Source organism: Zeugodacus cucurbitae, chromosome 6, assembly GCF_028554725.1.
Source record: "Zeugodacus cucurbitae isolate PBARC_wt_2022May chromosome 6, idZeuCucr1.2, whole genome shotgun sequence".
NCBI classification, from domain to species: domain Eukaryota; kingdom Metazoa; phylum Arthropoda; class Insecta; order Diptera; family Tephritidae; genus Zeugodacus; species Zeugodacus cucurbitae.
In genome coordinates, this window is record NC_071671.1 from 28,004,370 (window position 1) to 28,028,320 (window position 23,951).

Below are 23,951 nucleotides of genomic sequence, written 5' to 3' on the forward strand. Positions count from 1 at the left end.
GTTCTATAATCCCGAATGAGACTAAATCGGCACATAACTCTTTCAATAGCATAATTTCAAAGTAAACTCTTAAGTACTCATTCGCAATTTCGGCAGTAATATTGCAGAATTTTTATCGAGATTAAATTTCACGGGAGTGTTCTCACTGTTCCGAATGAATTCGGTATTTCCTTTCTTTTTTACTTTTCGTTGTTTTTTATATGGTATGGTTTATGATTTTTAATTTAGCAATATCCTATAGAAAATTGATTTTCACAGACCATATAACAAAGTGGTTGTACTAAAAAGTACACATTCGAAATATGTATGAATATATGTGGATGTACTTATGAAAACATATTGTATTATTCGTTCTTACAACTTGAGAAGGGGTCACAACCTAGCCATGCAAAAATAACAATAATAAAATAATACAATAAACATTAAAAAATAGTATTTACTCTGGTTGCTTCAAGGTTTGCTATATACCTATGTATGTACATATGTATATTTTTGATAATAGTTTTGTATTATAGTTTTGTTCAGATAACGGTTGTTTGTAAGTCATAAAAATTGTCGAAATCGGACTATAACTTTTCAATGCCCCGGATATCGAATATGAAGAACTCAGTGACCTACGGTAATTTTTCACCGAAAATTTCGGTTAATCTCTCAGGTATCTTAATTTAATTCAGAGGAAATATTTTTCTTCTAATAGTGTGTCTCGTCTCTGTACCAGAACCGGTTAAAATCGGGTCATAACTTCCCCTAGATCAAATTGTGTGTTATCTTTATAAAAATATATCAATAAATTGCGAGAGTATAAAATGTTTGGTTGCACCCGAACTTAGCCTTTCCTTACTTGTTTTTGTTTACAAGTTATATGTCAGCTTTATCTCTTCGCGCGTGAGCATGTATGGCACACATACATACATATATACGAAATCATATGTATGTAATTTATGTATCTGCAAGTAAGCGTTGGCCAAATGTTGATAACCTTAAGTCTACAAGTCGGGCCCCCAATACAAAACTTGTTTTCGCATTTATAGAAACCAAAACATAAATTAATGTGCACAACAACATATACAGAGAACATGTGTACGTAATGAAAACAAAATAAAGTCAAAATTGCAACAATATTGTGCTGAAGAATAATGAATGTTCTAAGAATAACATTGTCATTCATGTGTGTATGCATGTACATATGTATATGTATATTAGTTTATTGTGGCTATTATGGGCGCGTTTCGTATGTTGAGCTTTGACATAGGCGGAGTTTTTCTAACATATTGTTGATAGTTTATTTAAAGTGGCCACAGTTTGTTAACCATATTTGAAAAAACGATAAATTAGTTTTTCGTAACAATTTTAATGTAAAACAACAAGAAAGGCTAAGTTCGAGTGCCACCGAACATTTTATACTCTCGCAACTTATTGCTATATTTTTATTAAGATAGCATACAAATGGACCCATATATTCGGTATAAAGTCCAATAGAAAAACGAAAATCAGCATATGGGCATTTCCGCCAGAAGGTCCACCACAGACAAAATATTAAACATTATTAGAATTACAAAGTTTTTGCATATTTCCATAGGAAAATATTTAAATTTATTTATATTAAATTAATTCATAACCAATTACGAGATATACGAAAGCCAAGTCGCATAGAAGCTAATTTTCTCATTTCGATTTTTCATTTGTTTTTCGTCAAAATTGTTAAAGAAACATATCATGTATTAATTTTTGCTTTGTGTAAAACCTTTATAAGGGTACAAAGAGCAAAATAAAATGCATAAGAAAGCATGCGATTGCAAATAACTGTAAAAAATTTGTCAAAAAAAAACACTTGTTCCCACTGCATCGGAAATATAAGCAGAAAGATCGCAAAATTTTGATTACAAACGGTTAATTTGTATACAATTAAAATAAAAAAAAGTATGTAAATAGATACGTTTACATTAATTATTTACATACATATGAGCAAAAACCGCACTTTAAAGTATCGGCTTACAAATTAAAATAAGAATACTCATGTTAACAATGTTGTCAGAAGAAAATCGTTTGCTTTTATAAGTGACAAGCTAACGTATAACATATTATTTTCTTCATAAATCTCTTAACTATAATTAAGAAATCCTTTAATTGCTTTTCTAAAATATTTACTTATTTTAAGGTAACTGCTCTCAGTTTAAAAACAAATTTTTATTTTCAAGCCTGGTTGATTTTATAAAATAATTAAAATGCTCTTCATTAGAATGTAATTTTTTTGCAAGGAGCCGATGATGCAGTGGGAGCAGTTATTAAAAGGAATGTCTGGCAGATAACGAAATCAAAAAAAAAAGTTTATACCCGAGGACAGCATTTTCTGAAAAAAAACTGTATTTCACATTCATCATACTATTTTCATTTCATATTATAGAATTTTTGTTGTGTTTCTCGTTGCATGTTAGTTAAAATAAATAATAAATACTTTTACTACTTTTTTAAGCCATTTTATTGGACTTATTGTTAAATAATTCCTTATTATAACAACAAAATCAACATAAAAATTATGATGAAAAAAAATGTCCCGAGCGAATGTGGTAAATATTTAATTAAAAAAAAACTATAAATTACTTTTGGGTGAAATTCATACCAGTTTTAAAGGCATCAATGCGCAACATTTCACAATCAGAAACATTTGAATATTGCCTCCCAATTCGCTGAAATCGCCGTTTGAATCGTTGTCCCCAAAAACGACTTCCATTTTTTGTCCCGTGCGAATGCCTTGGTTTTTTGCTATTATCTTGAAAATGAAAAGCGTTCCAAAATCAACCTTAACATTAAATGTAGAGCTATTAGAAAATCCTACTCTGGAAATTTAAAAGATTTTAGTTCATAATTTGTATACTCTTGCAACAAAAGTTGCTAAAGATAGTATTATAGTTTTGTTCACATAACTAAACGAGTTAGATATAGGGTTATATATACCAAAGTGATCAGGGTGAAGAGTGGAGTTCAAATCCGAATGTCTGTCTGTCCGTCCGTTCGTCCGTCCGTCCGTCTGTACAAGCTGTAACTTGAGTAAAAATTAAGATATCTTGATGAAACTTGGCACACTTATTTCTTGGCACCATAGGAAGGTTTGCTTTCGAAAATGAGCAAAATCGGACCACTGCCACGCACACAAAATGGCGAAAACCGAAAACACATAAAGTGCCATAACTAAGCCATAAATAAAGCTATGGAAATAAAATTTGGTATGAAGGATCGCACTATGAAGAGGCATATTTGGATGTAATTTTTTTGGGGAAGTGGGCGTGACCCCGCCCCCAAATAGGTTTTTTGCGGCGTAAAGGCAGCTCCTTTTCGTGCTGTCGAAAGCAGCTTTAAAATCGACAAAAAGGTGGTGTGTGTCGATCCTCTTTTCACGGGTCTTCTCCAAAACTTGGCGGTCAGTTGTCGATTTTCCAGGTCTAAAGCCACACTGATAAGGTCCAATCAGTTTGTTGACGGTGGGCTTTAGTCTTTCACACAGTACGCTCGATAGAACCTTGTATGCGATATTTAGGAGGCTGATCCCACGGTAATTGGCGCAGATTGTGGGATCTCCCTTTTTATGGATTGGGCAGAGCACACTGAGATTCCAATCGTCAGGCATGCTTTCTTCCGACCATATTCTGCAAAGAAGCTGATGCATGCACCTTATCAGTTCTTCGCCGCCGTATTTGAATAGTTCTGCCGGTAATCTATCGGCCCCCTCTGCTTTGTTGTTCTTCAAGCGGGTAATTGCTATTCGAATTTCTTCATGGTCGGGTAATGGAACCTCTGTTCCATCGTCATCGATTGGGGGATCGGGTTCGCCATCTCCTGGTGTTGTACTCTCACTGCCATTCAGCAGGTCGGAGAAGTGTTCCCTCCATAATCCCAGTATGCCCTGGACATCGGTTACCAGATTACCACCTTGGTCTCTACATGAGGATGCTCCGGTCTTGAAACCTTCGTTAAGTCGCTTCATTTTTTCATAAAATTTTCGAGCATTCCCTCTGTCTGCCAGCTTCTCAAGCTCTTCGTACTCACGCATTTCGGCCTCTTTCTTGTTTTGTCTGAAGATGCGTCTCGCTTCCCTCTTCAGCTCTCGGTATCTATCCCATCCCGCACGTGTTGTGGTCGTTTGCAACGTTGCGAGGTAGGCAGTCTGTTTTTTCTCCGCTGCGAGACGGCACTCCTCATCGTACCAGCTTGTTTTTTGTCGTTGCCGAAAACCAATTGTTTCGGCTGCAGCGGTACGCAGTGAGTTTGAGATGCCGTTCCACAGTTCCCTTATACCGAGATGCTGATGAGTGCTCTCAGAGAGCAGGAGTGCAAGTCGAGTAGAGTATTTCGTGGCTGTCTGTTGCGATTGCAGCTTTTCGACGTCGAACCTTCCTTGTGTTTGTTGACGGGCATTCTTTGCTGCACAGAGGCGGGTGCGTATCTTCGCTGCGACCAGATAATGGTCCGAGTCTATATTTGGTCCTCGGAGCGTACGCACGTCTAAAACACAGGAGACATGTCTTCCGTCTATCACAACGTGATCGATTTGGTTCCGCGTGTTTCGATCAGGAGACAGCCAAGTAGCTTGATGTATTTTCTTATGCTGGAATCTGGTACTACAGACGACCATATTTCGGGCCCCAGCGAAGTCGATCAGCCTCAGGCCGTTTGGCGATGTTTCGTCATGGAGGCTGAATTTTCCGACTGTTGTGCCAAAGACACCTTCTTTACCCACCCTAGCGTTAAAATCGCCAAGCACGACTTTTACATCGTGGCGGGGGCAGCGCTCATAGGTACGTTCTAGGCGCTCATAGAAAGCATCTTTGGTCACATCGTCCTTCTCTTCCGTTGGGGCGTGGGCGCAAATCAGCGATATGTTGAAGAACCTCGCTTTGATGCGGATTGTGGCTAGACGTTCATCCACCGGGGTGAATGCCAGGACTCTGCGACGGAGTCTCTCTCCCACCACAAATCCAACACCAAATTTGCGCTCCTTTATATGGCCGCTGTAGTAGATGTCACAAGGACCCACCTTCTTCCGTCCTTGTCCCGTCCATCGCACTTCTTGGATGGCGGTGATGTCAGCCTTGAGTCGTATGAGGACATCAACCAGCTGGGCAGAGGCACCTTCCCAATTAAGGGTCCGGACATTCCAGCTGCATGCCCTTATATCATTGTCCTTAAAACGTTTGCAGGGGTCGTCATCAAAAGGGGGGTGTCTCATCCGAGGCTTTCGTAGATTTTTCATCGGGGGGTGTTTTTATGTGGTGGGTCCCAAGCCCTACGCACAACCGCATAAGCGGGCTTCGCCTTCTCACTTTAGCTCGCCTTCAAACGGATGTCTGTTGGCTACCCAGAGGATACTTGGTCTAAAACCGGAAGTCGTGAGCTGCTTGAACCATGTGGAGAAGAATCGTTTCTGGCCACTCCCAAGTGAATGACAATCAAAAACTTTCCTCACTTGCGTGAACTTCTACACATGATCCCATCCCTTTGGAATTTCCGCCCATCCGGCCACGTCCGTTTCAATTTTGATATTTTTGGTTTATTAATTTTGGATGAACCAATAATGAGTCATGTTGTCCACGGTAAGAAATTTTTTTGGACATATCATGGGCGATAATGTTCCAACGGCGGCAAAAGCCTCGGAAATCGCGAAAAACTTTCATAAATGTCATCTAAATTTAAGAAACACTACACCCAAATTATTTAGAATGAAAAACGCAAATATGTACATATGTATGTACATATGTAAGTTGTTTTCAATGCTATAGAGGCAATAAATACAGAAGAAAACATTACACAGAAAATTGAAAATAAATTCCAAAAGGTGATCGCTTATCTTGAATGAGGGTGGTTGGAACTGGAATGACTGCGACGGGCAAAGTCCAAATATTCGTAGAATGAAACAAAATAAAATAAAACTATAAATACAAAAGTCGATTATACAAATTACAAATAAATGCACACTTCCATATGAGAGTGATAACTATAGCGCACAGAGCACAAGGTAATGTACAAATACATACATATGTATGTACATACATCGACTTCAGAGCACACGCCAGTGTTATCAATTAGGAATTGCGTTGTAGCGCGTGGTGGCGCCCAATGAATACGTCGAAAACTGTCAAATTTAAAATTTTTTATTTGAGTATTGCAATGTTAGATTTATAAAATTATAAATGTATGTAGATACATATATAAATAGTTATTAGAAAGCTAAGTGTTTTCATGCTGGAATTATTAAAATAATTAATTCGTAATTTAGAAATATATGTTACACCAATTATATGTTTAATATACGAATACAGTTATTTTAATGTAATTGCCACAGGGAACTCCATCTAAAGAATTGTAGGAGCCTACGTTGCCACTGTCTCACAAGTTTTCACTTGAATTAAATACTGTAAACGAGTTTTTGAATATGTTTTTATTACATTGGCAATTCGATTGGCACTCCTTCAAGGAGCGAAGAATACTAAATTACTATCAAAAACAACAAAAATTTTGTTTAGTTCGAATTTATACCAAATCTATAATATAAAAATGAATCGCAAAATGTGTTGCTAAGCGCATAACTCGAGAACCGCTGGACCGATTTCGCAAATTCTTTGTTTAGAATGTTTTTAGAGGTACCGGGATGGTTCTTACGGAGAGAAAAATTAGAAAAATTGCCTGAAAAAGTCTTAAATCCACAATTTTCTAATCACCCATACAAACAATTTGTGTCGTTAGTCTCGAAAAAAGTCGAGAAGGGTCAAACCGATCTGGCTAATTTTAGTTTTGAAATATTTATGGAAGGTCAGGGAAGGATTAGAAAGTAAGTATATATCGAAAAATTTATAGGAAGATAACAAGAAGATGATTTTATTTGAATTGACAACAAATTATAAAAAAAAAAAAACAAAAAATAATAATATTTTGAAAGTTGTCATTGTTGCTTTGTTAAAATATTTTTATTATTGTTCAATTGTATAAGGCTGTCTAGATAGCCCAAAACAATTTGTAACAAGTAGGGAAAGCCAACCGAACATTTTATACTCTCGCAATTTATTGATGTAATTTTATTACACACAATTTGAAATCAAGTCCAATAGAATAATGAAAATCAGCATATATAGTACATGAGGGTTGAGGTAATTCCTGAACCGATTTCACTCATTTTCAACGCCCAATTATAATGGGAATATGAGCAATTTGGCACCTGTTAGTAGTCAGACAAACGGCAATTCGGCTTTGAAATTACTCCTAAATTGCAAATCAACGAAATACCAGTCTGCAAAATCGCCAAAAAAAGAGCTATAAAGAAGATTTTCAAGATATTCAAGTCGCTGGAGGTACTGGGGGTACACATAAAGAATCGCCAATTAACAAATAACATACGAGTGTTTTTCCAACAATATCATACTGCGATTGTAGAAATAGATGAAAATGGTAGCGACGCAGTTGACACCTCGATGGATTAATAACATTTTTAACGGACATGAAACATAAATGACTGATTGAATGACTTATATTGGTTGTAAAAAAACAAGGATCCCTTTGATCTTAATGCGACAATTTAGAATTTCGTTAAAGGAGAGTTGACACAGCTACAAACCAGGATGACGTATTCAATTATCCCACAGACTATTTTAAATTGCTGGACTATCCCCACTCACTTGCAATTAAAAGTAGTGTGCGTTGTCATCATGCTGCGTAACATAAATCAACATCAAACTTTGCAAAAGAACAAGACTGGCTGTGAAGAAGGTAATCAATATCGTCACCAAAGCCAAGATAAAGGCAACTATGAAATTTGGTCATTTGTTACTTTCTCCAATATACGATTAAAAAATCAAAGTTTTACAAATTATGATGATTTACGCTTAATACAGATCTACAATAATGTCTATTAATCATTTTAAAATTTATCGGCTATAACGTTTTCGTCTTTATGCGTAAGAATTTTTTCTTTGCATTGAAAGATTTACTAATTTAATGTATACCTTAGCCACAAAAACGTGTGGCCGGGTCTGCTAGTTAATTAATAATTTCTCTTTATACTTTTCAAAATATAATATTTTGTATATCAAACACAAACGAATTATTTGGAAGCATGGCGTATTTCACAAAATTATATGTGTATGTAATTACAACTTATTTATTACAACAATTTCAATCCAACCTACTAAACCGATTTTAATGAAATTTTGCACACTTTGCAGTTTGACTCAAGTTATGTGAGAGCGACATTTGCGGATGACACAGCCCTGTTAGCAGCAGAAGAGTCAACCTCAGTATCTACCCTTCGAATGCAGTCAATGCAATTACCAAAGTGTATTCAACAAAGCGAACTAAGTATTTGACATACCCTTGTTTGACAATAAAATAGTACACATTTCATGTATTTGTTTACATTAACCCTTTTTTTTATCTTGAACAATATAATTTACATTGATAAAATTTGTTGCAATTTGTCAGTTGAAGCACAAAACATTAGTAAATTGCACAAGTTGTTTAGTTGCACAAGCAGAAAGTATTCAGCATTTTCTTTTATTCATTTAAAAAATATTGTCATTAGTTTGAAATTTGTTTACTTTTTCAAAATTTGAATTTTTGAATAAATTTAAGGGTTAAATCAATGGCAACAAACATGTCAAATTCGGGTAAAGAAAAATGAAATGTCATATACTTAGTTCACTTTGTTGAATACACTTTGGGAATTACTAATTACTTCCAAGTGGCGCATTAAAAGATATCATACCATCCCATTTATATAAATAGCCACTATACCACATCACAATAATGCTAAGTACCTATGAATCACCCTAGATGCTAAGCTTCGCTGGAGGCTTAGACAGCATGTAAATGAAGAGGCATCCAGACTCAGCTGGACTGCTGAACGAGAAAACCGACTGAAACGTAAGAGGCCTTCAGACTTAGCAAGGCAACTGTAGCAGCAAATGAATTTCCTTAACATTTAGCTTTTAATTATTTTTTTAACTTGTTAGAATTGAATTGTTGTTAGTATTGCAACAACTCCTTTTAAAAAAGGTTATTAAAAAGTCCGCATCAAAGCGAGGTTCTTCAACATATCGCTGATTTGCGCCCACGCCCCAACGGAAGAGAAGGACGATGTGACCAAAGATGCTTTCTATGAGCGCCTAGAACGCACCTATGAGCGCTGCCCCCGCCACGATGTAAAAGTCGTGCTTGGCGATTTTAACGCCAGGGTGGGTAAAGAAGGTGTCTTTGGCACAACAGTCGGAAAATTCAGCCTCCATGACGAAACATCGCCAAACGGCCTGAGGCTGATCGACTTCGCTGGGGCCCGAAATATGGTCGTCTGTAGTACCAGATTCCAGCATAAGAAAATACATCAAGCTACTTGGCTGTCTCCTGATCGAAACACGCGGAACCAAATCGGATACGTTGTGATAGACGGAAGACATGTCTCCTGTGTTTTAGACGTGCCTACGCTCCGAGGACCAAATATAGACTCGGACCATTATCTGGTCGCAGCGAAGATACGCACCCGCCTCTGTGCAGCAAAGAATGCCCGTCAACAAACACAAGGAAGGTTCGACGTCGAAAAGCTGCAATCGCAACAGACAGCCACGAAATACTCTACTCGACTTGCACTCCTGCTCTCTGAGAGCACTCATCAGCATCTCGGTATAAGGGAACTGTGGAACGGCATCTCAAACTCACTGCGTACCGCTGCAGCCGAAACAATTGGTTTTCGGCAACGACAAAAAACAAGCTGGTACGATGAGGAGTGCCGTCTCGCAGCGGAGAAAAAACAGACTGCCTACCTCGCAACGTTGCAAACGACCACAACACGTGCGGGATGGGATAGATACCGAGAGCTGAAGAGGGAAGCGAGACGCATCTGCAGACAAAAAAAGAAAGAGGCTGAAATGCGTGAGTACGAAGAGCTTGAGAAGCTGGCAGACAGAGGGAATGCTCGAAAATTTTATGAAAAAATGAAGCGACTTAACGAAGGTTTCAAGACTGGAGCATCCTCATGTAGAGACCAAGGTGGTAATCTGGTAACCGATGTCCAGGGCATACTGGGATTATGGAGGGAACACTTCTCCGACCTGCTGAATGGCAGTGAGAGTACAACACCAGGAGATGGCGAACCCGATCCCCCAATCGATGACGATGGAACAGAGGTTCCATTACCCGACCATAAAGAAATTCGAATAGCAATTACCCGCTTGAAGAACAACAAAGCAGAGGGGGCCGATAGATTACCGGCAGAACTATTCAAATACGGCGGCGAAGAACTGATAAGGTGCATGCATCAGCTTCTTTGCAGAATATGGTCGGAAGAAAGCATGCCTGACGATTGGAATCTCAGTGTGCTCTGCCCAATGCATAAAAAGGGAGATCCCACAATCTGCGCCAATTACCGTGGGATCAGCCTCCTAAATATCGCATACAAGGTTCTATCGAGCGTACTGTGTGAAAGACTAAAGCCCACCGTCAACGAACTGATTGGACCTTATCAGTGTGGCTTTAGACCTGGAAAATCGACAACTGACCAGATATTCACCATGCGCCAAATCTTGGAAAAGACCCGTGAAAAGAGGATCGACACACACCACCTTTTTGTCGATTTTAAAGCTGCTTTCGACAGCACGAAAAGGAGTTGCCTTTACGCCGCGATGTCTGAATTTGGTATCCCCGCAAAACTAATACGGCTGTGTAAATTGACGTTGAGCAACACCAAACGCTCCGTCATGATTGGGAAGGACCTCTCCGAGCCGTTCGATACCAAACGAGGTTTCAGACAAGGTGACTCACTATCGTGCGACTTCTGATGCTGGAAAAAAATTATAAGAGCTGCAGAGCTAATCCGAGAAGGTACAATCTTCTACAAGAGTGTACAGCTCCTGGCGTACGCCGATGATATTGATATCATCGGAAGCAACAACCGCACCGTTTGTTCTGCTTTTTCCCGCATGGATAAGGAGGCGAAGCGAATGGGTCTGGAGTTGAATGAGGACAAGACGAAATATCTCCTGTCATCAAACAAACAGTCGGCGCATTCGCGTCTTGGCTCCCACGTCACTGTTGACAGTCATAACTTCGAGGTCGTAGATAATTTCGTATACCTGGGAACCAGCATCAACAACACGAACAATGTCAGCCTCGAAATCCAGCGCAGAATAACTCTTGCCAACAGGTGCTACTTTGGACTGAGTAGGCAATTCAACAGTAAAGTCCTCTCTCGACGAACCAAAATCAAGCTCTACAAGTCGCTTATCATTCCCGTCCTGCTTTACGGTGCAGAAGCTTGGACGATGTCAACATCAGATGAGACGACACTAGGAGTTTTCGAGAGGAAAATTTTGCGTAAGATTTATGGTCCTCAGAACATTGGCAACGGCGAATACCGCAGACGATGGAACGATGAGCTGTACGAGTTATACGACAACATTGACATAGTTCAGCGAATAAAAAGACAGCGGCTACGCTGGCTAGGTCATGTTGTCCGAATGGACGAAAACACTCCAGCCCTGAAAGTGTTCGATGCAGTACCCGCCGGAGGAAGCCGAGGAAGGGGAAGGCCTCCACTCCGTTGGAGGGACCAGGTGGAGAGCGACCTGGTTACACTTGGGATCTCCAACTGGCGCCGAACTGCGAAGGAGAGAGAGAGGTGGCGCACTATCGTCGATTCGGCTATAACCGGCTAAACGGTTGCAACGCCAATCACATACATATATTAAAAAGTTTTATTACAGAATCCGAACGTAAATGCTCGGAATCGCTTTTGATTAATTCCTTCGCGCTGACCGCCTGCGTCATGTCGAAATTGGGAATGCGCGAGCCTTAGCTAGTGTTTTATTCTGATCATTTGTGTCTGTTTGTGGCATTGTTCCCAGTTCCCTTATGCTCTGGTGTAATTTTTTCCTTTCGAAGTGGCGAGTTTTCGATGTTCCCTTATAATTTCGCACTCAAAAAGTTGCGAGTTAACATTTGCTCCTTCATATTATTATACGTTCCTTGCCAAAACATCTCTATAAAAGACAAAACCACAGGAAAGTTCTGAGTAAAAACTGAATACTGGCTAATAATTATCGATTTTGAGATTTCCCCTCTTAGTAGCGCAGTTGCCCGCATCACACCTAACTAAAAGGATAAAAATAAATATAGTTAAAAAAAAAACTAAACTAACTTTACTCTTCGCAGGAGGTTGAGAGTCTATAATGAGTATACTGCATACCTATGGCCCATATAGTTTATATATATAAATATGTGTGAATAATAAACCTTTATGGATAATTGAATTCTCACATTCGTGTGACCTAATGAGTTTGAAATAATATTCCGTTATCTGTCAATTTGAATTGATTTCCTTTCTTACCGTGTGGCAGTGCGTAATTTATAGAGTAAACAACAACAATATATAATATATTTTCATATGTACTCATAAATGTATATTTATATGAACTGGATAATAATCAAGACATCGGTGGTAGATTGATTGTCGTGATTTTCCACCAAGGATTATTGTGAAATATGCCCTGATATTTTTTACTTTTATAAGAATAAATTACATACGTATAATTACGTCTTTATGATTGTACATGTACATATATTCGTACGTTATAGATTTAAACTATTTGAAAATTCGCAATATCCGCAAATCGGGTTTGTCAAATTTACGCTTATTTTCCATATAACGATATGGCATTTTATGCTTGACGAAAAGGCTTTGTATTTTGAAATTCAAAATATTTTATTGAAAGTCAAATAAATCAAGACATTTTTATTTTCCCTGATGTTTTATATAATGAAAAAAATATTTAATATTCTAAACAAAAATAAGAAAAACACGTATTAAAATATCCATAATTTTCATTCCTTACTCTGGAAATTAAATTAAATTCACACGCTAACGCATTAAAAATAATACATAGGTAATATATTTGAAGATCGTTTGTTTTTTCGTTATCAAATTAGTTGCGAAATTCCAAAAATTTTAAGTTCCGTGCTAATATTTTGTAGTGCGTCCGGCATTAATGTTTGCACTGGGCTGCTGTGTGTTTACAATCAGCGCCTAAAAGTAGGCGCAAGCAAGTTAATGATCGAATTATGTTTACTCATTCCATTAAATTTTGTTATCTGCTCAACAAAATAGGAAACATATGGTAGAACGCATGCATATGTCAATACAATTTGTGCAACAACAACAATAATAACAATTGACGTCACAGAGAATGACTGAACATTTTATTTATTTTGTGCAAATTTGTTGTATGTATATATTTAATGGGCCACATAAATGCATACCGACATACATATGTATATTTGTATGTATTTATTTATAAAATTTATTGCTTTTAGAGATAGCTCGTGCTCAAAAGATATGTTTTGTTTTCGACATGTTCCACATGTATATATCTACATATATATGTACTATGTGGGTCTGTACATACAACTACATATATATAGGGTGTGATTTTAGAGACAAACTTTTACTGTCAAAGTAAACCAACATGTTTGACATTTATGTTTAATGTAATTTGGCAGACTTTGATATTAATTTAGAGTTTGTTTTCAGTTTTTCAATAAGCTAAATTTATAGTTAGTCGTACTTAATACGAAAAGTCTTTCAAAAATGTCCAAATTTACATAGTTCTCTTAAGTTCAATGCTACCAAGTTTTGTATTACACATTTTAGACCATTCACAATGGTGAAAATGGTTCAACGAAGAAATATTTGTCAAAAATATTTATTTTTCATTAATGTGCTGTACACATAGAAGACGACAAGCGACGAGCGACATCTGTCAAATATTAAAATACACTTTAAACTAAATATGTAAATTTTATTGAAGTGAAAGATTTTAGTACGGCAACAATGAAATTGCTGTTTGATATATCGCTGCCGTCTTCAAAATGTTCAAGACGCTGGCTTCAAAGCGACATTTGTGATCAGCCGTCGCTACGTCGTGTCGTGTCGTCGTCTTTGTGTTCAGCACTTAACTGTCATAGATTGGCTAAGCGTTATGAGAAGCCAAAAGAACGCACTATTATGTAATTCAAACAGACAGGCAGCACATATGGTGCAAGCCTGCGGTAAAATGTCCTTTTAATCATGCGCAATAGTGCTGAACCATTTTCTTAGGTGGAGAAATACTTAAATCTGTACAAAAAGATTTTTGTATCCCTTGTTTCGAGCTGCGTCTATGCTTTACGTGCTATTTAATAAATTAAAATGTATGTATTTCAAAGTAAAAACATCAAACATATATATTTGTATTGTCATTTTTGTCTAAAATTTGCCCTTTGATTCGTTTTTACCATTGTGAATAGTATACATATGTAAAACAAAATCTAGCAGTACCCATCAAGCGGCGATAGCATTTTTAATGAGATATCCGCATACTCTCCTGTACGAAATCAACTAGATACCTTTGTTGTTGCTTTCACATGTAAATTTTTTGACAGATGAGCAGCGCACAAAGATAGCGAGCAGAGAAGTGACCAATCGATGACTACTATTATTTATTTTAAGTTGAATAAATTATAATTGTTTAACTAAAACGTAAGGTAAGGAAGGTTGCTGCTTGGAACTAAGAGGTAAACATGTTTTATTGCACGGATTAAAGTTTATGTCCATCAAAGAATGTAGCGTTATAGCCTTTTCGCACATTTAAATTAATTTAATACATTAAGATTATAATTGAGAAACCAGTTTTTGTTTTTCGCACAGCCGACTACTCGATTAACTAGCAGCTGTTACAACGTGTACAACAACCCGCAGAGCTGCATTCCACTTTCAACTCGATTTGTATTCGATTAAAACTTAATGAAGTAAAATTAGATGTTTCTTTTGTATGGTAAACCTATCTAAATCAGCCTCTATGCGAAAAGGCTATTACACTCTTGCGCATGCATTCGAGGACTTGTTAGCCAAGGGTTGCACCCCTCTATTAAAAAGACACCCTCCTTGAGCATTGTTTATGCACCAAGTTAAATTTTTAGAACAAAAGACCCTCTCTTAGGCGGACTCCCTCTCAATACTCACCGTCGGGCGATTTTTGTCCGTCCAAGAGAGGTTTCACTGTAATTACATATGTATATTATATTAAAAAAGCTGTTGTCAGCATTTCTATATGTAAACGTGCAATGACAACAAACCTGCAACCCTACAGTAAACACTAATATTATGTACTAGATATAATATACATACATCCATATATATACATTAGGGTGGCCCTTATCTTCCAAAGTATTCTGATTCTCGATCGCACCCCCTAGAAATATGAGAATAGCCCAAGAACTAGTATATACAAAGTTTTGGGTCAATCAAAAAAGGCTTAGAGGTTGCGCAAGGAGCTTGAAATCCTGAAAAATTATGAATTTTTGCCATTTTTATATCTCAGACTTCCATATTTCAAAGCCACACTATCCCTTACTGGTTTTCCATACCATAATAAGATAATAAGAATAACATTAGAACCGTTATAACGGTATATCACGAGCACGTGCAACACATTTAATTTACTTTCATATTTGTATTTCTGTAACTCTATCATCAATCAACCGATTTTTAAGATTGTGGTAATTTTGGAAAGGTAATAAAATGCAGATCTTATTACAGTATTGAAACCAGATAGTGTGGCTTTGAAATATGGAAGTCTGAGACATAAAAATGGCAAAAATTCTTAATTTTTCAGGACTTCAAGCTCCTTGCGCAACTTCTAAACCTTTTTTGATTGACCCAAAACTTTGTATATACTAGTTTTTGGGCTATTCGCATATTTCTAGGGGGTGCGATCGATAATCCAAACTTTTTTATCCTCCATACAACTAAGGGCCACCCTAATGTACATACATACATAGTCTCACAAAATAATACACCCTAGTTTGGATTTAGAAAAGTTAAACAACATAAAAAGTCTTCTTTTTCAGCAATTCTTTTTCATTCATTCTTAAAAAAGAAATGCTTGAAGTTCTAATATGGGAGTCTTGAACTTAAATATAACATACATATGTACATTGATAATAATATAATAGTTAATATTTTCTCGGAAATCATTTTTTAAGCGATTCAACTCAAATTATATAACTCATTGCTAATTCATTTTATAACTTATAAAGTCTGTTCTTTTCGGTCTAGCGCCGAAAATTTCGATCACTTTCTCGAGCACTTTTCAGACCAAGTCAACGTTTTTTTATTTGATTTCCCACTATAGGGAAACAGATAAATACAAACTTATACGTACGTATGTGTCTGTGTGTATCTACAATTAACTATACAAATACACCTCTATATACCGGTACATACCTTGAGCTCACTAATTCGAAAACATTGTTGAAAAGCATTTTATTTTGGTTTGTTGCAATTTTCTTGTATTGATTTTGTTTGACCCGCCAGTGCAATCGGTGATTTTGTACTAAACTATATTTAAATCGTTCTTTCTCCTTATTGCAATTGCATTAAAGTTTTCATTATTTCTCTCATACCGCTCTTATAGGTAGGTATGTGCGAGTGTATTTGCATGCAAACAGTTTGTTCTTTTTTAGACACCACACTAGTTTTATTCTTAGGTTTAAAGATATTCTGTTATTTCCGAGGAGCGACGTTTACTTATAAGCATTCTATGTCTCGATTTAGTGCCGGCTGGCCTGGATCTGAATGGACTAGACTACATCTGCTGAAGTGCTGAAGAACTGCGGTGCAGACGTGACAAAGCGTTGCTCGTGCCGTAGGCACTATTTTTATTTTATTTTGCCAGAGCGGTTTGAATCTATCACATCAATACTCTCAGTTGAACTATATGGCTTCGTTCATCGCGTTCATTTGCACTATCAGTTGTTGTCGTTATATGCACTGGTACTTTCATCTTGTTCAAATTTTCATAAAGATTTTGTTGTTTCGTTTTTTGCTTCGTATGGCAAGGCGATAAGATAATCCACGCCACTTCGCCTTTTTATAATTGACTTTGCAAATCAATTTACACTGGACAACATAATATTTGAGCACTTCTTATAATTGTTACCTTAATACCAAACAATTCGCAAACAAGTAAGATAGATTTCGCCCATCTACAATACCAATTGTAAGTGTAAGTTCATGAAACTAAAAGAGTTAGATATAGGGTTATATATACCAAGTGATCAGGGTGAGGAGTAGAGTTGAATGGAATTCGGATGTCTGTCTGTCCGTCAATGCAAGCAATGACTTGAGTAAAAATTGTTATATGTACATATCTTAATGAAACTTGGTACACATTAAATCGGCGAAGAACTAATAAGGTGCAAGTTAACGCCACCAATACCTAACAGCACTTAGGTATAAAGTAAACAATAAATAAATTACATATATTAAGCAAATTTGTCAAATAGGTCATTGACACATCGACAATTAGGAAGCGGTCATCAGCGATGACTAATGACACGCTTAAGAATGTAAGATGAAGTTTTGTATGTAAATAATGGTATAAAAGGATGTTCAATAGAGAAGTTTCAGTTTAGTTTTACGAACTCACTAGAATCAAGCGTGTCGTTATTCTTTTCAAAAACCCACCCGCGAAGCATAAAAAATAATTGTCGGATCTACCAGGAGCTACAAGGAACTCCTATGGACCAAGATATTTTAAACGATTCTGTTTAGAAACAAAAGCAAACAAGTAGCGCGAAATCGCGATAACGCCAAAAAAACGCAATCAATATATTTTAGGGCAAATGCAAAATAGTGGCGTACATATGAGTTACGGGAAAAAACAAACAAAATAAATTACAAAAATTTGCAAACATGATTCAAAACTAAATTTTAATTGAAAACGTGATACATCACAAACAGTTTGTTGAAATATTGAACAATCAACTTGCAAAATAAAGGTATAAAGTAATAATTTATGGATACTTGGCAAAAAGAACAACATCATTAAGTAAGCGAGCAAAAACAAATTAACAGATAACATAATCAAAATACTGTGTTAATCCGACTAGAGCACTAATTTAATTGAAGACAAAGTAACAGTAAACAAACGGAAGAGCAATAACAGAGACAACAACTTCAACAACAACAAGTTAGTTGTAAGTAATTATTATATATACAGTAGATATCGGTTATATGACGAATCGCTTTTATGCAAATTTTGGTTATATGCAAAATTTTCATATTTCAACGCATTATTCACGGCTTTATATATGAATTTGGTTGTTTGAATGCAAATCGTTTATTGGCAAATATCCCATTTATGCAAACAATTTTCAGCAAAATTAAAGTCGTTACCTACAAATTTTAATCTGTTTTAAGCAAATTTGCCAACACTGAAACCATGAATATTTTCTATCGATTTATCGATTGGAAAATATCCCTGCAAGACGAGTAGAGTTACTTATCTTATGGAATATTGGTTACCAGTAAAGAAAGCTTGTATTATTTTTTTGGTCTCTTGTCGGTGTGATTATCTTTCTCGCTCTCTCTCATTGATTTTGGTGCCAATGCTGCATATGTCTTTCTGCTCTAATTTTTCTTTGTTTTGGAAAAGCATAGTCACTCTGTGGTTAGCAGAGCCCCCTGTAGTAGTTTTTTTTTTTAATCAGCCATCTATCAGTGGAGACTGTTTGATTTATCATTGGTCATTTGTTGGGTCACCGTTTCGTTACTTAAATTTGGTTCATTGGTCTCCATTGGTTTTCATTCTATAGGTCACCTACTTCTCCGTTTAAAAATTAAAAATTGAAATTGTTTTATATTTATTTGTATTTAATTAATTGTATGAGGTATTTACATTTAAAAATTAGTAAGGTATTTTACATATTTAAAAATTATTAAAGATTAATTTTTAAATATCAGCATTTCAGTAGAAAGTAAACTTTCATTTTTACAATCGTTTTTACGGCTATCATTTATACATGGACAAAATTTCTCAAAAGTTTTAAGTATTGTTTTTTTTTTTTGTGTTGTTATACAATACAAATTAAATTTCACTATTATTACAATTGTTACATATATTCGTACATTCATTTGTATATAGATTCTAATTTAACAATATTTTACATTTATATTAATAAATTGAATGCTATTGCTTACGTTCAAAATTTATAAATTAACAATCGCAATATTGAAAATGATAAATTGTAAGTTCAGCCTAATAACGCTTCCATAATCAAATCAGAAGCAAGATGAACAACTTCGGCGCCTCAATGTTGTTTTTAGAGCTCTGTTAATTATCCATTGTGTAGATCCAAGGGCATCATTGGAGACACTGTGTTTAGCACGTTGAAAATAAGTGTTAAAAGTGCTACTCCAAAAGTCCGATGTAATTTGTAGTACATCATCCGATGCCTGAAAAATATTAAAGTTGGTTAATGATGGAAAAAGCACTCGTAGTCCTTTGTGCCAGGAAGTAACAAAAATCATGTACCTAGAAATACAACATAAAATATGCTACGACAACAGGTATTATTGAAACGAATTTAATTGCAAAACAAAAACAAAACAATAATTTTGATATTCTTATTATTTAACAGAGTTGGTATTAATATTCCAATGCTTATAATATTGGTGGATAATCGCCACATGGTGTAACAAGTGTTGCAGCAACAACAAATAATACATATTCAAATTCACAACAAAAGTCAAAATCGCACAACGCAACCAGCAAATAACAAGGTTTTTCTACGAATATAGATATTTTAATTATTTCTAACCAATTATACATATTTTTCAGGCATCGGATGATGTTCAACAAATTACATCGGACTTTTGGAGTAGCAGTTTCACTACTTATTTTCGACGTGCTAAACACAGAGTCTCCTATATTTCCCTAGATCTACACAATGGATAGTTAATATAATAACAGAGATCGAAAAAACAGAAAACGCAAATGTTGTTTATCCTGCTTCTGATTTGACTATGCTGAACTTACAATTTATCATTTTCAATATTGCGATTGTTAATTTATAAATTTTGAACGTAAGCAATAGCACTCAATTTATTAATATAAATGTAAAATATTGTTAAATTAGAATCTATATACAAATGAATGTACGAATATATTTAACAATTGTAATAATAGTGAAATTTAATTTGTATTGTATAACAACACAAAAAAACAATAATTAAAACTTTTGAGAAATTGTAAATTATAAAAATTTAATAATTAATACTAACTTTATATGTAAAATATTGTAACGAAAATGGCACCAGAACAAACTAGAATTGACTATCGAAATCGATAACTTGCCAGATGTATCTAGACATCGATACTCGTAGTTGCCAGAATGTTCGAGTGGCGATGTATCGCTAACAATCGACTATATAAGGGCTGCCGGGCTGGCAGCAAGACACAGTTCTGATAAGAGAGTTGTCGAGTGAGGACAATTCTAAGGAGAGAGTTGTCGAGCAAAGTGTAAACAAGTTATAAGTTAGAGTTGTAAAGTAGAGTATTGAGTACTAAAGTGTTAAGTTATAAGGAATTAGAAATAAAGATTAGTATATAGCCATTAAAGTGTGACTTTTATTTGACAATCCAGTGATCGAACTCAGGGTAGAGTTTCAGCGTTAACAACAGATTTTGGAAATCCGTTACAATATGTAAATTTTGTCAATGTATAAATGATAGCCGCAAAAACGTTTGTAAAAATGAAAGTTTACTTTCTACTGAAATGCTAATATTTAAAAATTATTCTATAATAATTATTAAACCTGTGAAATACCATACTAATTTATAAATGTAAATACCTCATACAATTAAATAAATAAAAATAAAACATCGAATGAGGACCAATGAAGCAAATTTAAGTAACGAAACGGTGACCCAACAAATGACCAATACCTATGATTAAAGGGTTACCCTGAAAATGATAAATCTAACAGTCTCCACTGATAGATGGCTAATTAAATAAAAAAACTACTACAGGGCGCTCTGCTAACCTCAGAGTGACATATGCCTTCCCAAAACAATGGAAAAATTAGAGCAGAAAGACATATGCAGGATTTGCACCAAAATCAATGAGAGAGAGCGAGCAAGATAATGACACCGACATGCCGTAAAAGGGAGAAATGGTAACTTTTTTCCTGCTGCTAGAATAAGATAGATCCAAAAAATAATACAAGCTTTCTTTATTGGTAACCAATACATCATAAGATAAGAAGTTAAAGATAAAGAAGTGGTAGACGTTAAAAGTAATTTTTTTCATTTCAGGCAGGCATTGATAAAATTCAAGTTACAGATGAGATTGCAGCTACTGAAGATGAAAACTATGCATGGTGCAAACGTGATAACGAATACTTTCAATGCGATAATGAACTTATATTCTTTAGAATAATGTCCGACGAGGATAAAGTTGCAGACATATTGGCAGTCAATGAAAATTAACTGAAGATGAAATAGCCCTCAACGAAAGAGGTCTTGCTAAGCTTAGATTCGCTGCGTGACTATTTTTTTCATAACAATTTAGATGGTTTAGAAGCTTTTGAAAACATTGAAGATTTAAGTGCTGAACACAAAGACGACGACACAACACGACGTAGCGACGGCTGATTACAAATGTCGTTTTGAAGCCGGCGTCTTGAACAGTTTGAAGACGGCAGCGACATATCAAACAGCAATTTCATTGTTGCCGTCCTAAAACCTTTCACTTCAATAAAATTTACATATTTAGTTTAAAGTGAAATTATTTCTGCAAAAAATGTAAAAATAGATCGATTTATTTGATTTAAATAATCGATTGTTATTATAACTCATATATAAAAGATAGTTTACGCTTTTGCTAGCAAAATAACGTCATACTTTTTAGGACTTTGAATAATTTTACATTTCGCATATTAGTGGCAGCTCTACAGCGGCCATTGTCGCCGGAAAAATTAGAAACATTTCTAATTTGGCGACAGCGAAGACTTCAACCATTTTGTCGCGAAGTCGTGCTGTTTTCTAAAAAACTGTGCCCATAAGAACGTGTGTATTTTAATATTTTACAGATGTCGCTCGGCGCTTGTCGTCGTCTATGTGTTCAGCACTTTAATCCTAGAAAATTCGGAAAAGCAGAAGTGTCAAAAGAAAATAACAGATGTTTTTAGGTAACTTTTGACAATTTACAAATGAAATGAATGAATTCAATAATACATCAATACGATATGTCTCCGAAGTGAAATGTTATTTTTAGTTGCTTCATGTATGCAAACATTTTTTTTACATTATAACAATTGCAAATAAACGATATCTACTGTATTTACTAATAGCTGTAGTATTAAGTACGAAAAGCTCTTGTACTGTTAGTATTGTAATAATAACAACCATGAAACTCACAAGTGCCCGTACATTAAAAAAAAGAAAACAAATTAAAGAAAACAATATTAATTATTATATAGTGGAACTTCCATAACTCGAACTTCTATAAGTCGAAGATCTTCATAACTCGAAATTTTGAATTGGCAAGACTGTTTAGAAATCAAATTTCATACACATTTGCTTTCATAACTCAAACTTCTATACCTCGAAGTTCTCCATTACTCGAACTTGGCAATAGAAGTCAAATTTCATACAAATTTCCTTCCATAAACCGAGCTTTTTGACCAGGGCATAATACAAAAATTCAAATTTTACTATCAAGGAACAATTTTAAAGGAGTCCCTATATTCGTATGGAGGCGAACAAAAAATATGATATTACACTTATAGATTTCACAAATCGTGTAACAAAGGCATGGGAGACAGACGTCAAGAGCCAAACAGTGGTTCCGCTTGTATGAAGCCAAGGCCATAAATACTTCTCTTTGAGATATCGTTATGAAATTCTCACCAAAAATCTAGAAAAATATTCTAAATATGTTATACAAAAATTAGCCACATCGAGCGACTATGTCCTATAGCTCCCATAGGAACGATCGGGACAAGTTATAATAATTTTGTTATTTTCGGTTTTAAACATTGTCAATTTATTGTAATAACAGAGATATTAATATAGGGAGGGAAAAAAGGCGAGGTTCACACCCGCCCGCCCACTTCTTTACATATATACATATACAGATTCTTAATAAGACATTTTTATACATGCATATATATACAGATTGGTAATAAGACATTATAATCAGATATTTAACAAAAATTTTGCTATGTTCGTATCTAAAAGATTAACCGAATTAGCCAAAAACACTGAGACCCTCATGTTCTATATTTGGGGCCTTGAAAGGTTACGCCACACTGTAAATGTAGTACATATTTGTATGAGATAGACTTTAAAATTATGGTGTAAATGTTGTAAACCGATTTCGCCAATTTTCAAACTGTAGTATTGGGAAGCAAAAAAAATTGTGAATTGTATTTCGTTGGAATTGGTCGAGTAGTTCCTGAGATATAGTTTTAAACCCATAAGTGGGCGTCGTCACGCCATCTTTTATGCCAAGTATAATGCATCTTTTCCGTACCATCTTTACGATAAAATTTAGAGTTTCTGGTGTTTTTCCTTACTGAATTAAAGAATTTTTAGTAGTTTACAACATAACATTTGTATGGGAGGTGGGCGTGGTTATAATCCGATTTCCTCCATTTCCTTGCTGTGTAATCAAGTGCCCAAAGAAGATGACTCCAGAAAATTTGGTTGATATAGCTTTAGTAGTTTATGAGATATGCAGAAAAAACATAAAAGGGCGCGACCACGCCCACTTTCCCAAAAAAAATGTATCCAAATATTAATCTGCCTAATTTGATCCTTTGTAAAAAATTTTGTTTTCATAACTTTATTTATGGCGTACTTATAGCACTTTACAAGGCAAATTTGACCTTGAAGAAAAAAAAATGGCATTAGTATATTGTAGATTACGCATATATGTATCTTCAAATTTCTGCAGCAAACATTAACTTTTATATTAATTTAAGACACCCACAAATACACTGGACAAAATAGTCGAAGGAGGATAGGGGGGAACACAACTAAAACTTTAACTAAACATAATAAAGACGCGTAAAAAATCTACAAAAACAAGAAAAA

General features: G+C 35.4%; 1 protein-coding gene and 1 long non-coding RNA gene across 2 annotated transcripts in view; one reads left to right on the forward strand and one right to left on the reverse strand.

Moving 5' to 3' along the window:
• LOC105219475 (phosphoenolpyruvate carboxykinase [GTP]) overlaps positions 1-16,771 on the reverse strand; it is a 31,276-nt gene extending 14,505 nt beyond the window's left edge. The window contains exon 1 of the mRNA XM_011195624.3: positions 16,295-16,771. Coding sequence (XP_011193926.1) covers positions 16,295-16,332 — 38 coding nt within the window. The 5' untranslated portion in view covers positions 16,333-16,771. The remainder of the gene's footprint in view (positions 1-16,294) is intronic.
• A 230-nt stretch (positions 16,772-17,001) lies between these two features.
• LOC114804926 (uncharacterized) lies at positions 17,002-23,079 on the forward strand. The gene is made up of 3 exons (XR_003753035.2): positions 17,002-19,420; positions 19,492-19,633; positions 19,692-23,079. It is a non-coding gene; the product is annotated as an uncharacterized LOC114804926 (long non-coding RNA).
• Positions 23,080-23,951: the final 872 nt, after the last annotated feature.